Source organism: Manis pentadactyla, chromosome 3 (assembly GCF_030020395.1).
Source record: "Manis pentadactyla isolate mManPen7 chromosome 3, mManPen7.hap1, whole genome shotgun sequence".
Lineage (NCBI taxonomy): Eukaryota > Metazoa > Chordata > Mammalia > Pholidota > Manidae > Manis > Manis pentadactyla.
The window spans coordinates 155,613,421-155,629,792 of NC_080021.1; the positions used below are offsets into that span (position 1 = coordinate 155,613,421).

At 40.2% G+C, this 16,372-nt stretch overlaps 1 protein-coding gene across 9 annotated transcripts in view; it reads left to right on the forward strand.

The window, feature by feature from the left end:
- DMRT2 (doublesex and mab-3 related transcription factor 2) overlaps positions 1 to 16,372 on the forward strand; it is a 702,116-nt gene that overhangs the window by 1,795 nt on the left and 683,949 nt on the right. For 3 of the 9 annotated variants that reach the window (XM_057498608.1, XM_057498610.1, XM_057498612.1), the window contains exons 3-4: positions 1,602 to 1,704; positions 10,105 to 10,179. In XM_057498608.1, the coding sequence (XP_057354591.1) occupies positions 1,602 to 1,704; positions 10,105 to 10,179 (178 nt within the window). Of the gene's footprint in view, positions 1 to 24; positions 1,006 to 1,601; positions 1,705 to 3,321; positions 3,403 to 3,784; positions 5,141 to 8,572; positions 8,664 to 10,104; positions 10,180 to 16,372 lie in introns of those variants that run through there. The other 6 variants (XM_057498609.1, XM_057498611.1, XM_057498613.1 and 3 more) reach the window with 5 other exon arrangements.

A 16,372-nucleotide genomic window follows, 5' to 3' on the forward strand; every position in this document is an offset into this window, starting at 1 on the left:
CGCCGGGCTGGGGGTGGGGTGGGGTGTCCTGGGCTGCCTGCGGGTCGGGAGTCGGAGTCGTGGCTGCTCCCCAAACATTTGCGCTCAGGGCCTCGTGTCACCTAGCACTTCGTCGTAAGGATGATGATGACACTTCTCTATGCGGGCCTGCAGGGTCAGGGGGTGGTGAGGAAGCCATAGGCATTTCTGGAGAACTTGGCAGGAAAGGGTGCATGAAAAAGTGGACAGAGAGGCCTTGAAATTGGTTAGGCCTGTTATGGGAAAGGCATTTTATTTTTATGTTTTATATTTAAAATTTTATTTTGCCAGTTTGCGAGGAGGAGGACAGACAGCGGTTGATGCTGTGCACTGCGGCCACAGCGATGCTCCTTGCGGGACTAGTGCTGGTTGGGTAAAAGACCCACGCAGCACGTAGTGCACGCAGAGCTTCCGCTTTCACAGGCCATTTAAGATAGGGAGGCTGTGCTACCCATTTTACAGATGAGACCAAAAGTGGCCTGGGAAGTTGTGTGCCCGGCAGCCAAAATCCTGCAACCGGAAGCTTCTGCGCTTTCCCTGCCCCCAGCGTTACCAAAGGGCCGGCGGCCGCCTTCCACCGTGGAGCTCCAGCTGTGAGGAAAGCCAAAGCTTTCTTTACGGGAGAGACTTTTCTTGAACTTCGGACTTAATGTTTCCAAGTAGTCCTGCACCTGGGGAGCTCAGAGCCAGGGAAGCTGCACAGGGCTCGCTTCCAGACTCGAGTCGTGCGAAGATTTTCGATTTTACTTTCTGGCAAGGACGGGCTAGGGAATGGATCACTATACACACCGAAGGCTGTGACCCTAATGGAAAGCCTCCCAAGGGCCCCAGAGAGGTGCTGGACTCAGGAGGGGGCCTGACCATGAGCTCGGCTTCCTCCCGCTTCCGGCGTGTTTCAGCGTGCGTTCTGCGTTTCCTTGCGTTCTCCACCGCTTGCGGGGCTGGACGCTGGCATAGAAGGGCCCAGAATCCCACCGAATACGTGAGGTGGTGACCCGGGAGCGAAGGCGGGGTGGAGGGATGGGGTGGGGTGTCTCTTTGTCTTGCATCCTCGGAGACCTCCGAGGATTTTGTTTGGCTTCATGCGCTCCACTCTCCTAGTGAACAATCAGGAGTTTTTGGCCAGGCCCAGGAGCTTTTGAGAGAAGCACGCTCAAGTCTCTCCCTCAAATCCCTGCACCTGGCCCTACCCGCCCTACTGCAGGGAGAAACCAGCCCCACATCACTGCTCAAAGGCAGGCAGGCACCTTCAGCCCTACTCTGAGCAGCTGTCTTTAGGGGCCGATCTCCTACTGTATCCTCGACAGTGGAGCTCACCCTCCTTGGTGATGTCGCCCTAATTCTGACTGCCCGGCGAGTATGGGGAGGCTCAAAGGAAAGCGGCCCCAAGCTTTGGAGAAAGTTTCTAGCTCGTTGTCATGGAATTAGGGAGTGCTGATATTAATTCGTTTAGAATCATTTTCACATGGGCTGGGAAAATAATTTCATTAGACTGGGTAAAGTTGCTGATGCGCCTTCCTTCTTTCTTGTCCCTCACCTTTTCTTTCAAGGCATTATGGATTATATGTTTCTTCTGTTTATAGGACAAGAAAGGGCTCTCTGGGAAACAGAATAATTTCGAGCGCAAAGCCGTGTATCAGAGGCAAATCAGGACACCCAGTCTGCTGGCCAAAAGTATTTTAGAAGGTAAAGGAAGACCCAGTTATCCTTTAGTATTTTAAACCAAGTTTTGAGTGATTCTCATCATGCAGGCACATGGCATTTTTATTAACCTGCGAAGGAGCATTCTGAGGGTAAGGTACTTTTTATTAGAAAGTTTTCCTCTAGGAAGAAAATCAGGAGGTAGGATATTATTAGTCTTGAATACTTCCTGAGGTTTTTGTCACTGATAATTTTATTGTCTGCTCAACAGTTAATTAACATGGAGTGCTAATGGGTTAAATGAAGTTTGCCCTAGGGTGATGGATGTACAGGGATATGCTGCTAAGCGATCTCCCAGCAGATGTCCTGGAGGAAATTAATAGAAAAAAAAATTATTTAGTTGTAGTTGGAGCTAAACAAAGGAAGTCAAGTGAGGAGTTTAGCAGCCACTCACACCAATAAAAACCTCTAGTCTGGGCGATCCAACCTCTAAGCCCACCCTATTTCTTTTACTACTTTCCTCCCTGGATTATCTACATAATTGTGTTTTTTTCTCATATAATTGTACCATCTTTGACAGTTGAGAGTGTAGACTCTGGAAAAGGTTTTGAATCGAACAAGAAGTGGAGACTAAATTTAAACAGTGTTTCTCCATGTTTTCACTTTAAAGCCTGGTGATACATTAATTTTTCTTAGTGATTTTTCACATCATCTCTGTTTGGATATGAACTTTATTGACTTGGATAAATAATATGTTAACTATCTTTTATTATATATAAAAAAGGAAAGTTTATGGGCTATAATCATTGCTGCTTCATAAGATTCAGGTTGAAAAGCAGATTTTTTTTTGGATATTTGAATTCTGGTTTTTTTTTTTTTTGTGTGTGTAGCTTCTGAATTGAGTTGGTTCTGGACAGGTTTTAAGTTTTTTAGTATCTTACTGTATGCTGTGTACTTTTGACCTTAGAATGGTTTCATGCATCAAAAATGAATTTGGTTAAAAACTGGGTAAACAGATTTATAACCATAGGGACCACACTGATAAATTGAAATTGTGTCAAAGCAACTTGAGAAGTGGGAGGACTAAATGGAATACTAAATTTAAGTAAATAACTTCCTGGCAAAAACTTACCATAGAAATGGAAACGTTAATTTTCAAATTTTATTTTATTTGCAAATGAGTATGATGGGCTTGTCACTATGTAAACACAAACATCACACAATGGATCCTTCAAACAAATTTGATGGTGTTGAGTACTTGGGGATTATGAAATACTCGAAGTATCTTATGATGCCAGGAATTCTATTTACATTATGGTAATCTTTGTTTTTGACTTTGTCCCTATTCATAAAATGTGCGATGACTTAATCTATATTCTAATGACTGCTTGTTTGACTATTCTGGTATCTGGCCAACATAATTAGAACTAGGTAAAATGTTTTAAAACAGTTGTTTTCATTATAGCAGGGGACCTTCCCCCCATGCCCTTTGTTTGTTGGTTTGCACTGGAAGACAGGGACAGGGGTCTGGTGAAAAATTGTTCACTGTGGGGTCTGTTTGACTGTTAATAGCTCTTTTCAATTTTCTATGCTGCTCTGTTTCCTTAAGTCTTCTCTCTTTTTCTCTTCACTAATCTACTTTAACTTTCTCTTTTTTCCTAGTTCTCCTTGGATTATTCTACAACTGTAACAATGTGTACATAATGAGCCATCTTTAGAAAATAAAAGTGACATCAGCTCTAGGTATAGATATTTTTTGAATAATGGGAAAAGATGACATGGATAGTAATAAAGCATTGATTGATATAAGATGAGCAGATTTGTCTCTTACCGTATAGAAGAATATTAAAATTTCAGCCAGTAAAGGATGCTGTACAAGTAAACCAACAAACATATAAAGACAAAAAAAAAAACACACAAAAAGTTACAATATGAATATCCTTCCTCCCAAAGGGAACTATTTTAAATGGAACCTATAATTTTGTTTTATATATAAAATATATAGTGATATAGAACTGTAAATACTTGTTCTGCCAATTTGCAGTGTTTCTGATGCCTTCTGGATTTCTAGATTTTTCTTCCCTAGATGCTAATCTCTTTCATGTGCAATGCTTGCTTATTTTAGGCTACCGCCCCATTCCAGCAGAGACTCATGTGGGAGGGAGCTTACCTCTACCTCCCCCGGTAAGTGACCGGATGAGGAAAAGGCGGGCCTTTGCTGATAAAGAATTGGAGAACATTATGCTGGAGAGAGAATATAAAGAGAGGGAGATGTTGGAAGCTTCCCAAGCTGCTGCCTTGTTCCTGCCCAGCCGCATGGTGCATGGACCTGAGTACAGCTCCTACAAAAATGCCTACAGTCCCACCCCAGTGGAACCGCCCAATAAAGACTTCTGTAACTTTTTGCCCACGTGCCTTGATCTAACCATGCAGTATTCAGGGTCTGGGAATATGGAACTAATCTCTTCCAATGTCAGTGTGGCCGCGACTTATAGACAATATCCCTTATCCTCAAGATTTTTAGTTTGGCCCAAGTGTGGCCCCATTAGTGACACTCTTCTTTACCAGCAATACCTGCTAAATGCCGCCACCTCAGTTCAAGCTCTGAAACCTGGGGCCAGCTGGGACTCAAAGGGAGTTCGAATTCAGGATGGACTTGGTATGGAACATGACATGGTGCCACCAAAATTGGAAGGCTGTCTGGTGCTGCCTCACAGTCATGAGGTCCAGACCTTGGGAAGTGACCTTCAGGGTCACCAGGCCATCCCAGAGAGGTCCGCATTCTCCCCACCCCAAGGGAATTTCTCTCCAGTTGTTGACATGGACTCTCCAGCAGCTCAAGGGCACATCTTAACCAAGATCAGCAAAGAAAGCACCAGGCACCCTCTGCCACTTAAACATAATCCATTCCACTCATTATTCCAGCAAACTCTTCTTGACAAATCAGGTCCTGAGTTGAAAATGCCATTTGTCAAAGATGCCTTTGAAGAGGCCCCTAAGAAACACAGAGACTGTTTAGTCAAGGAGAACCAGAAGTACACATTTACAATAGATAGATGTGCAAAAGACCTTTTTGTAGCCAAACAAGTTGGAACAAAACTGTCTGTGAATGAACCGCTGTCATTTTCTGTTGAGTCTATTCTTAAGAGGCCTTCGTCTGCCATCACTCACGTCTCTCAGTGAAAGACTGCTTAAATGAAAAGCTGGATTTTCTTCAGTCTCAGAGAGTTCTTACCTGTTGCTAATTTTTTGTTTTTAAAAGAAAGATGTATAAAGAAATTTCTAATGTAAATGATGATGATTTTAAAAATTATATATATTCATATGCATGTACTTTTTTTTGCCACATAAATATATTTAAACTTAAATATGGAAATTGCTTATGTGCATATTGTAAAGTTCCATGTTTTACACAGTATTTCTAAAAGCAATAAAACTGACACTGTCTTCCAAAAGACCTAGTATTTGCTGAAGTAAATAGCTGTGTCTGTCTAGATGAAAAAGCTAGTGTTCATGAAGTGTGTTCTTTATTTTTTCTATGACTCTGGGTGTTTTCAAGCACTCTTAAAGATCACGAGAGGTCACAGGAAAACCCTTGGTTTTGTATTTTGGAAGGCAAGTAACTTCAGTTATTCTAGATTGAGGCAAAACTAGCTTTAAGGAGATTATAGAGCAGATCTGCTGTTTAATTTCATGTGATTGGACAACTTTGAATTAATTTGAAGGGAAATCAAGTTGAACATCTCATTTATATGATGGACATGGGTTCTTGGAATTGATCTCTTTTAACTCTCTGGATCCCAGTTTCCTTCCCTGATGGGGATGTGTATGTGGGGCCTCAAGTTTCCTTTCTAGATGGAGCATTGTATGATTGTTAGGTTGCTAGCAGCTACAGAGCAAGTTCGCTTGTAAGGTGCAGTCAGTTCAAGATGATAGCACATGTATTACATCACTGTTTCTGAAGGCCTGGTGACAGCAGGCATTTAAAAAGCAGAGTCAGAACTCTCAGCTGGTCCCTGGGTATCAACTTTACCGTCCCACATTTTTACCAGTGTCAAAGGTTTTCCGTGTAGCTCTCTTCTGAGATAAACATTTACTATTCAGAGTGCTTCAGCTGACACTTGCTGAAATTGCTGATGTTTATCACAGCATGAGGGTGGCTTCTGGAGTCTTAAACCTTTCCCCCTGTTTTTGAGTTCATTATGACCTTGTTTTGCTCAACAAAATGTTAACTACTGTTCTATATGGTTGATAAAATGAGAATAAGACTTTTATGAGAGTATTCGATTTATCTCTGAAGACCTCATCTGTGGACACCAAATGAAGTTCTAAGATGTTAGACGTTTCAACACAGAAAATCAAGAGCCAAATACTTCATCTTTAGTTTTGCCATGGAGCAAGTTTTTACTTCCAACTCTGCTCTCATTTGAGTAACAAGAACTAGGTGGGCATGTGGAATGTGGAAAGAAATTTGGCAGCAAAAGAGTTTTTCTTCTCTGGAAAACTTTAAAAATTATTTTACAGTGAGTTAGCTACTGATGAGCTCTTGTAAACCTCCAGGGGCTCTCTGAATTGTGCTTAAAATTAGTATCAGTTTCAAAAGCAGCAAGCCAAACCTTAGATTGATTTTCAGTTTGTACTTGTAAAATAATACTTGGTTTTGTTGAGTCAAATTTACTTACTTTTCCTATTATAAAAGCCAGAGCGAATAGAAGCCTGCCAGAGGACTAGAAAATGAAAGTGGGAAGAGATCCCAACTGTTGAAGATTATCATAAAAATGTTTTCCAGCCCTGAATGTCCTGGTGTCAGAGGCAAAATCTAACTGTAGTTGTTCCTCATATTCCTCCACCCCATCATCTTTGCTTTATATAGTTCTTATATCTTACTATCAGGAATTAATTTTTTTGTTTCAAGTGTTAAGAATAAATAGGATTGACCCTAACTGCTGCAAGAGTTAATGGGAAAAACATATTAGAATAAACCCACACAAAAAATCCCAAGGAGAAGACCTTCTTAAATCCAAACATGATTTTCTCTCTTACTTACTCTAATATTTTGAATGTTTACGTTTGTCACTTTTTTCCTTTTTGTGGTTAATATTTTGGAACATCTTTTCTGTCCTCTATATCATTTTAATCTTATTAAGTGAATCCGGGTGGTTGGTTGTGGGTATTAGTAGTTTTTCTCACATTACCAGTAGCCAGTTTTTTATGATTCTTGAACATTTATAAGGGTCAGTACTTTCCTTGGAAATTGTGTTATTATACTAGGCATTCGTTTTGCTGTAATGATGAGCTCTTGGAATTTCAGACCTACCAAGTCTTCCACCAGCCATTCAATGAGAGCTTTGTACTTGGCTCTTTGTTTCTTTTAATAATTTCAGTTCCATAAAAGCTATTATTTGTTTATGTAGAGTCTTCAAAGAACACTATCATTGACATATTAATCACATAGTGATTTCATGTTCAAGACAATAGATTTGGCTTTAGTCATTTTTAAGGATGTAAAAGATAGTAAAATATGGACCTTTTCCTAAATTCGCAGTACAGTAATGCACCTTTAATGACATATTTTTCTTCCATCTCAACTAACCAAGCATTCTTACTTTTTGCTCCATTTGCAGTTTTATATAATTTTCAATAGTGCTTCTCAAACATTAATGGACAATAGATTGACTGGGAATTCTGTTAAAAGCAGATGCTAATCTATAGGCCTGGGATGGGCCTGAGATTCTGCTTTTCTAACAAACTCTCAGGGGTGCTGATGCTGCTGGTCTTCAGACCACACTTTGAATAGCAAATGTTTATAACAGTTCTGTTATTTTAATGCACATTTCATACACTCTTCTGTGGATTTTAGATTCTAATGCAATGGAGTTATGAAAAATTTAATATACATGAATAATTTAAGAACATTTCCCACAGAATGGGAGCAAAGTCATAGACTGTACGACACCAAGAGTGAACCATAATGTTAACTGTGGGTTTTGGGTGATGGTGATGTATCAGTGAAGGTTCATCAGTTGTAACAAATGCATCACTCTGGTGGGGAATGTTTGTAATGGGGAGGTTACACATGTGTTGGGCTTGGGGGAATATGGGAAATCTCGGTACCTACCCCTCAATTTTGCCATGAACCTAAAACTGTTCTAAGCCAGAAATAGTCAATTAAAAAAATTCCCCTTTTTCTAACCCTTTGGTGGCAGAAGTAGGACAAGACCCAGGCATCGTCATAAAGTGGACTAATTGCTTCCCTTCTCTTTTTTTCCTCCAAACTTAGAAGTTCCTTAATTGGTTAAAATACATATTTTTAATTGTGGCAAAATATATATAATATGAAATTTACCATAATAACCATTTTAAACTGTACAGTTCAGTGGCATTAAGTACATTCACCTTGTTGTGTAACTATTAGCAGCATCCATCCATCTCCAGGACTCTTTTCACCTTGCCTAACTAAAAATCTATGCCCATTAAACAATATCCCTTCTCCCCACATCCCCTGGTAGCCATCAATCTACCTTCTGTCTGTATGAATTGGACGACTCCAGGTAATAACACCTCAGATAAGTGGAATCATTGTTATTTGTCTTTTTATGACTGGCTTATTTCACTTAGAATAATGTCTTCAAGGTTCATTTATGTCGTGGCATATGTCAGAATTTCCTTCCTTTTTAAGGTGGAATAATATTCCATTGTACACATATACCACATGTTGTTTATCCATTCATCTGGACATGTGGGTTGTTTCCACTTCTTGGCTATTGTTATTAATGCTGCAGTGAATATGGGTGTGCAAATATCTCTTCAAGCACTTCTCACTCCCTGATTTCACCTTCTTCCCATCTTCAGGAGCTTCGTTTTCTCAGGCATATGTCCCCCGCACCCTAACCTGCCTCCCCTCCTCCCACAGCATGTGGACCATCTCCTTTCCTCACCAAGGCAAAACCACTCTGCCAAGAGAGGCTCCAGTATAAGTTGTGCACCTTTGAATGTGAGTTTAAGTGAGTGTGTTATATCTTCTTCATTTGAAAGCTTAATTCTAATTGTGGAATGGAAGACTTGTATTAACTTGGAATTTCTTCTGCAAAGCCTCAGCAGTGCTAAGGAGCAAAGGAATGGCTAAAGGTCAAGATGAAGAAAGGAGAGCCCATAATTCCCTGTAGAATAAGAAAGACATCACTTAGAATCAAGGCTGGGTCTTCAAACAGGAGTTCATACTGGCCCACCTAATTTTATTTATTTTTGGATTAACTTTCTTTGTTCCTATTCTAGGTCTAGCTCAGGCTTATTTGCTTGTTAGTTCCAATTTGTAGGGCTGATAGTCCTTGAGATGGCTGGATTCCACAACATAGAAACTTGGGTGTGTGGCATCTGCTTATATTTAGTTTAATGATTAGACCAAGCCTTTAACATATTCCACCACCCTTAGTTATTTTGGTTTTAACTTGCTACATAAATACATTAGGGCATGCTGGATGGAGATACCTGCAAATAGGTTGGCATCTGGTGTGATAGTAAATGTGTCATAATAATTAACATGTACTATATAGTACCTGCTAATTTGCAGAGCACATTCATATTTATTAGCTCTTTTGTTCCTCATATAAATCACATATAAAATTGGCAAGTGGTCATATCAAGATTTGACTCTACATCTCCATCTCTGTGTATGCAAAGTTGGGTATGTTTTCCCCAATATGTAACATGAATTGATACAGCCTAATCTATCTCTAAGATTTTTTTATGCAAATGTTAAGTGTATCTAAGGCTTATATATAGTATATGTAACACATTATATATGTGTATTAGCTGCATGACTATAGATATCTCAGTGTACAAACATTTGCATATCTGTCCTAACTTCATAAAGTAACACACACACACACACACACACACAATCCCATGGTGGTGTGAGAACAGTTGAGATAAAGAACAAGAAAGAGAACCTACTGGGGAAGCATAACTGACTGACAGCCCCAGCTGTCACACCTTTGAATCTGCTGGCGTGTTCAGGCCATGGCCACACTTTCCCTGCACTGCTTCCAGCAAATGAAAGTAGAGCAGGGTTGCTGTAACAGAACCCTTTCTACCCCAGTATGGGACCCCACTAACAGGCATCTTTGGCTGGGGAACTCTCCATCAAAGTATTTTGTTGTGGGTGTTTGAGAAACCTAAAAACTAATATGTCCATTACATTCCTGGAGTTCAATCTAGAAATAAGACAAAGGAGTTGGCATTTGGAGGTTAGAATATACCTGTTATCTTTATTATTGATTATGATTATATTGGAGAATGGCATATCCAGGAGCAAGGAGAACTCTTGGATTATCTCTAACACTAAACCCCAGAATTAAACAGATTTACCCTCTTAGACCAGTCAGCACCAGCCCGCTACACCTTTCCTACATGCACAGTGATTATGTGTCTATTCTCTGCATGCAGGTTGGCTCCTGAAAGGAAGGGGAAGGAACAGACAGCCACCCAGGCTCCATTCCCTATCCCAACCTTGCCAGTCAGGTAAGTTACTCTGTCTCCAAACTGATTTAACATATATCTTGTTATTATTTTCTTTGTTTTGAATTAAGACCAAAAGCTACAAACCTTTGAATCTGATGTTGCAATCAGAGTTTAAGTTGAAGATCAAGCTAAGGGATGGGGAAATGGAGCAATTGCTTCATATGTACTGATTAGACCGAAGACTGTGCAACTTTTTTAGAACAAAAAGACAACCAGGAGAAATGACCTCATTTACCTGAGGTGGACCTAGGACATTAAATGTAGTAAGCTGGTTAGCATTTTACTGATAAGTACATCATTTCCTATTATTGAGTAGCATGGCCCATGGGAATTCTGCCTCTGTTAGCCATAACCAAAATGTTTTAGTAGGGTATGGTCATGCAACATTATCACAGGAAGGTACCTGAGATATTGTGAAGCTGTCAAACCAAACTATTACCATGTCTTTTCTTTTGACAGGGTTACTAGAAAGGTATCAGGGGAAATGTCATAGGCAAGATAGGTCTCAGTTCAGCAAGGCATTTACAGAGTCTTTCATGAAAAGGAATTCTGGATGAAAAGCAGTAAAGTCAGGTGATTTTGTAGCTGTTTGAGCTGCAGATTTCAAAAGGTATCAAGTAATAAATCCATACAGTTCCTAGGAAGGTCTTTAGTCTGATAGCTCATGGGTCTTCTTCTTTTGAATTGTATCCTGGCTAGTGTGTTATCAATCTGTGGATGACATTAAGTTGGGAGTTCTGACCACTCTTATTGATGGCAGAATTAGGCTTATACTGTGACTGTATATCAAGGGGAAAATCTTAAATTTGAATTTTGAAAACAGCTGCCACCCAATTATGAAACTATATGTTGAGAGATTTGACTTGATGTTAGTTGGGATGAAAATGATCTTGGAGTCATAGGGATCACAAAGCTCAAAAAGGACCACAATTGAGTCATGGCTGTAAGAAATTCTCCAGTACAAGGGGAATGCTAACTACCGTGTGCTCACCCTGACCCCGCCATCAGATCACATCTGGGAATTTATGTCCAGTCCTGGGCATTGCAGTTTTAATGGGGTTGGTGATGGATTTGGTTCTACAGGAGGAATGGAACCAAGGCTGAGGATGGCGAAGGGTCATCAAGTCTTGTATGCTTACAGACAGCTAAGGGCACTGGGGATGATCTGGAGAAGAGGATTTGTAATTCCATTTAGAAGGAGGAATTAAGGTCCCTTGGGTCTGTATACGAAATAATCAGAGCTAATAAGTTGTTACAGGGAGTGAGATACAGCTCAGTAAAAGGGGTTCATCTTTCAGTTTGGGTTGTCTCTAAAATGGATGGGTCTGCCTTGTAAAGATGCACTCGGAGGCCTTTGTGTGGAGCATAGGAAGAAACCTTGCATTGGACATGGGTTTGAACTAGCAAGCTGAGATTCTTCATTTATCTTTGCATCCCAGGCCCTGGCACCAAGTTGCATCAAGAAAGTTTGCTGAATGAGAATGTTTTTCAACTCCAGTAATTCCTAGTTTTATGGCAAGTTACTTCTGTGAAGGATTGAAGTATTTTTTCCCTCCCAACCAAATTCTTTAGAAAATCATACTACCAATTTGTTCTTTTAATTTAAAATATAGCAGAAGGAAACAACTCAGCTTAATACCTTAAATCAGACATTGCTGTGAATAACAGAATTATGTCTTCATTCTGCATAATCCCAATTTGAGTAATGAAATTCACAAAAATGTCTAGATTGGACATATATCCTAACTTTGATTTTTTTCCATTGTGATGTTTTGCAGCATGTAAAGTCCTATTATATATAAGCAGTTGGTTCAATTTTGAATACAATTAATTATATATATGAGTTCATGGGATTAATTAGGTTTAGGATATTGTCTATAAGATAATAAATAATGAATTCCAAAAATAGCCTCTCCTCTGTTTTAGCTGGTGGTCAATTTTGATTAAAAATTATATTTAATATGATTAAAAAAATAGATTTGAGATTACCGATTTAGGTAAAGCCTGAGTCTGTTCAAGCATCATGAAATAGAACTTTAGTTCTACTTGCTATTGTTTGGAAATTCCATAAACCTGGCTCTTTAGACCTAAATATTGTTTTCATTTAATTTGATAAACATTTATTAAGCACCTACTGTGGGCTAGGCAATACTGAGCTCTGAGAGGTGGAGACAACTAAGATATGGCTTTCAAATATTCATAATCTAGGAACTGGATGTGGATTACACTCCCTGCTTCTCTCTCCATTACACTTTGTATAATGCGGGCCACCCTCCTGTTTTCCAATTCCTATCTGCTACTTGGAGATATTCCACACTTATTTCCTGTCATTTCAGGCACGTGTGGCTCAGCTCACTTTCATTCTCCCTCTCTCTATTTTTCATTGCAATCAGAGGTTTTTGAACGAAACTTGGAGATACAGGAGTTCCCTGCAAGGAAGTAGTGGATTTAGCCTCAGTTGCCCCAATTTGCTATGAAACTCAAGCTTGGTGATAGTGGGCATGAAATCAACAAAGGACCATCATTCTTCAACTGACACACTAATGTAGGGAGGGACCCAATGTGATCCACAAGACAGAAAGCACCTAAATGCTTGCTATTAAAGATGACTGCACAAAATGCTAGCAACATCCCAATGAAAAACTAACACAAAAGCCCCAGCACTGTCTTCTGAGATAAAGCATCTGAAGACTCAGGGCAGGCAGAGAGCAGTTGGGTAAGTGATAGAACTGTGTAATTGTGTGATTATTCATGAAATTCAGTTCAGTTTAATGAGCATTTACTGAGAACTTTCTGTGTGCCACATATATGCCAGTAATTAGATCAAGGTGTTATTTAGGTTCTTTAAAGGTAGAAAACAATCCCAGAGGCATACTGAAGTTATTTTTTAAAAATAAGAGCCCATTTTAAGAAGCGATAAAGTAATAAGGAAGATGGAAAGCTAGCTACCTAGCAGGTATCACAAAGAGTGGAACATGGTCTGGGTAATACAAGGTGGCTCAGCCCATGTCTAGCAGCCTTACTTTCTTGTTCCCTTGGCAGCTAGATGGGTGACCCAGGGAGAGTACCAGAAACTGCTAGTTGATTCTTCAGTATGCACTCTTCTCTTCCTTAATAACAGGGCCCTGGTTTTATTTGGACAGCTGACATGCCCAGCTAAAAGGCAGCACTGCCCAGTCTAGTTTGCATCTAGGTGTGGCCATCAAGATGCACGTGGACAGCCATGGTGAGACTTCAGGAAACCTCTTCTAAGGGGACTGAAACAACAGGGAGGATCACCTTTGGAGTTTCTCTCTTTTGCCTTCTTTCTTCCTGGAATCTGAAACTCCAGTAGCAGCATCTTATGACCCTGAGGTTGGCAGCCATGAGGGTGGAGCAGAGAACTAAGGACATTGGATGCCTGTTCTGATTGAGGATTGGCTGTACCAGCCTTGCACTGCTTTTCTGTTTGTTCATGTTCTGTGGGCGGTAATAGTTCTTCGTGTGCATGAGCCCTTGTCATTGGGTCTTGGTTACAAACAGCTGAATGTAATTCCTCCTGATAAAAGAGGGCTTCTCTGTTCTGAGGAAGTGTCTACTGTCTGTGCCTGCTTTTCCTCTGGTTACCATCTATTTTTTTCTATTCTCCTTCCCACCATGGCTGTTCTTTACTGTTACCTGTATGTGCATCTTTGGCTTCTTTTGCTATTACCTATTGTCCTCTAATACTGCCCGTCCTTCATTCAGACTTAAGAATGGGTTCTGATGAGTTCAATTAATTCCTACTGTCTGCTTTGACTGAGCATTACAGGTAAGGTACCTTCACTTGGTCTCTGTGGGGAGTTGTGTGGCATAAGCCATGGCAATCCCCCATCTGAACATCTCATTGGATGCCTGGCTATAGTGGGCTGTTGGAATGGAATAAATCCCTCTCCCAAATTAATTTCAGTGATGAATAGGACATGGTCCCTGCATTTGAAGAGCTCAAAGACTACTGCAGGAGAAGCATTCATATGTTTAATATATTTTGTTATATACTATGCCAGACAATAATAATAATAGGAAACATTTATTGGGTTCTTTGTTTTTTGTCTGACACTTTGCATGCATTATTTCATTAATCCACACAAAGTTTAACTTGTGAGTAGGTATAATTGTTATTCTCACTTTACAGATAAGGACACAAACTTAGAGAAGTAAAGCGTACAGTGCCATCTATCTGGGAAGTGACTGAGTAGAGAAGAATCTCATTGGAATTTCAGTGTTTGTACTCCTATTTAGTGTCTTAACACTACCTCCCAAATGAAAAATGACTCATTTTCATGGCAACATCTTTGTGTAGGAGGCAGCACAAGGGATTGAGGGCTGGGAGATCTGAGTTCTGACCCAATGCATCCTGTCTCTGTGCTTTTGTTTCTCTGTATCTCAGGTTTATTTCCATCTATAAAACAAGAGGAATAGATGAAATAGGCCTTAAAGACTTGGCTGTTGAAAGGCCTAAGTTTAAATGCTGGCTTGGCCACATGCTTGTCACATGGCAGGACTCCATCTGTAGCATTAATCCTTTAGAAAGAGACTCTTTAAAAAATCTACTTCATGTAGAATAGAGCTAAATTGTCTAGGGGGGCATCTGAGGCATGAATCAGAGGATGTCTTTTAAGATGCTTACCCTGATGCTGAAAAGCCTGCAACAGGAAACAGACATGGCTCATAGCAACTAAACCAGCTCTAGTTTACCTTTTATATGGCATTTCCCCTCCTTTCACCACTCACATAAATGACCAATATTCTTAATATGAACCTGTTCCCTTAGATTACTTCCAGGCGACAGCATGGTAGACAGGAATGCACATGGCCTTGGAGTCAACTTAGACCTGGGTTTAAAACTCAGCTCTTCCCTGGCATGTCATCCCACCTCTCTGAACTTCTTTTTTTTACTTCCATGTGATGGAGAAATTAACAGCATGGAGAATTGTTAGAAGGATTGAATGAGATAAATGTACGTAAAGTGTTTGATATATAATTAAGTCACTCTCCTCATCTTTGATCTATGGGATTCCTAGAAGGTATTTCCTTCTTACCAAAAACCTCTAACTTCAAACAGCCTACAGGGAGAATTGAGTGGTTTTGATAACTAATTATTATGCTGGAAAAATTTAGCCTTGCAATTCCACAGAGTTGCAGCCTGTGCCATTTAATTTTTTAATATTATAATGAATAAAAAATTATTACAAAAGCAAACCAGGTGTAGGTGAAAATACACTAAAATGAAAAGTAGGCATTTTGTAACCTCTTATAATATAGACACCTGTTTTCTAGATTTTAAATTACTAAAATAAGAGACGAATGCATATGGTATAGGACTACAAAGGGTACACAGGGAAAAGGGAGTCTCCCTCTTCCTGTCTTCCAAACCCCCTCTCCAACGGCTGTTGCCAGCTCATATGTATCTTTGCAGAGATAGGCTGTGGGCACACATGCAGGGAGGAGGTCCCGTGGGCACAGGTCTGCACCCTACCCTTTTCACTTAGTGCCGTGTCTTGGAGCATTTTCTGTGCCAGTTCATACAGAGCTGCCCGAATGTGCACTCAGACAGTTGGACTCTATGTCCTGGATAGGTTCTTAGAGATGACCCAGGACAACATCTCACTGTGCAGATGAGGCCCTTGTGGTACACAGACAGGGACAGGGTGTGAATTGTTCAGGTCACAAATCCCTTGATTTTTATTTCCATGAGCTTTCTGTGTCTCCAAGCTGTGATGAGTGCAGGTGTGGGCACAGACATGTGTGGGCATACTGGCAGTGAGCTAGCTAATATTTACTTACTGCTTATGATGTGCTAAGTTTCATTTAAAAATCCTAATAAGAGTTACAGATACAGGTGAAGAGAGTGAGGCTTGAGTAATTAAAGAACTTGTCCAAGGTTTCTGATTTTCTCCTACTCTAAAATCCATGCCCTTATGCACTGCGTCTTCCTCTTGGAGGGACGTGATTGGGAAAGTGGGGACAAAGGATGGGAAGTGGAGTAAAGTGAGTAGATCTTGATTGAATATAGAGTACCTCCAATAAAACAAATGACTGTCGAATCTTGCTGGAAAGGCACATTATGTTGTATTGGAGAGGGGAGTGTGGCTGAGAAGACTGGTCATTAGAATATAAGGTTCATAGTTGCCTGCAGATATGGTGAGAACAGTACAGCTTCATGATGCGGCCC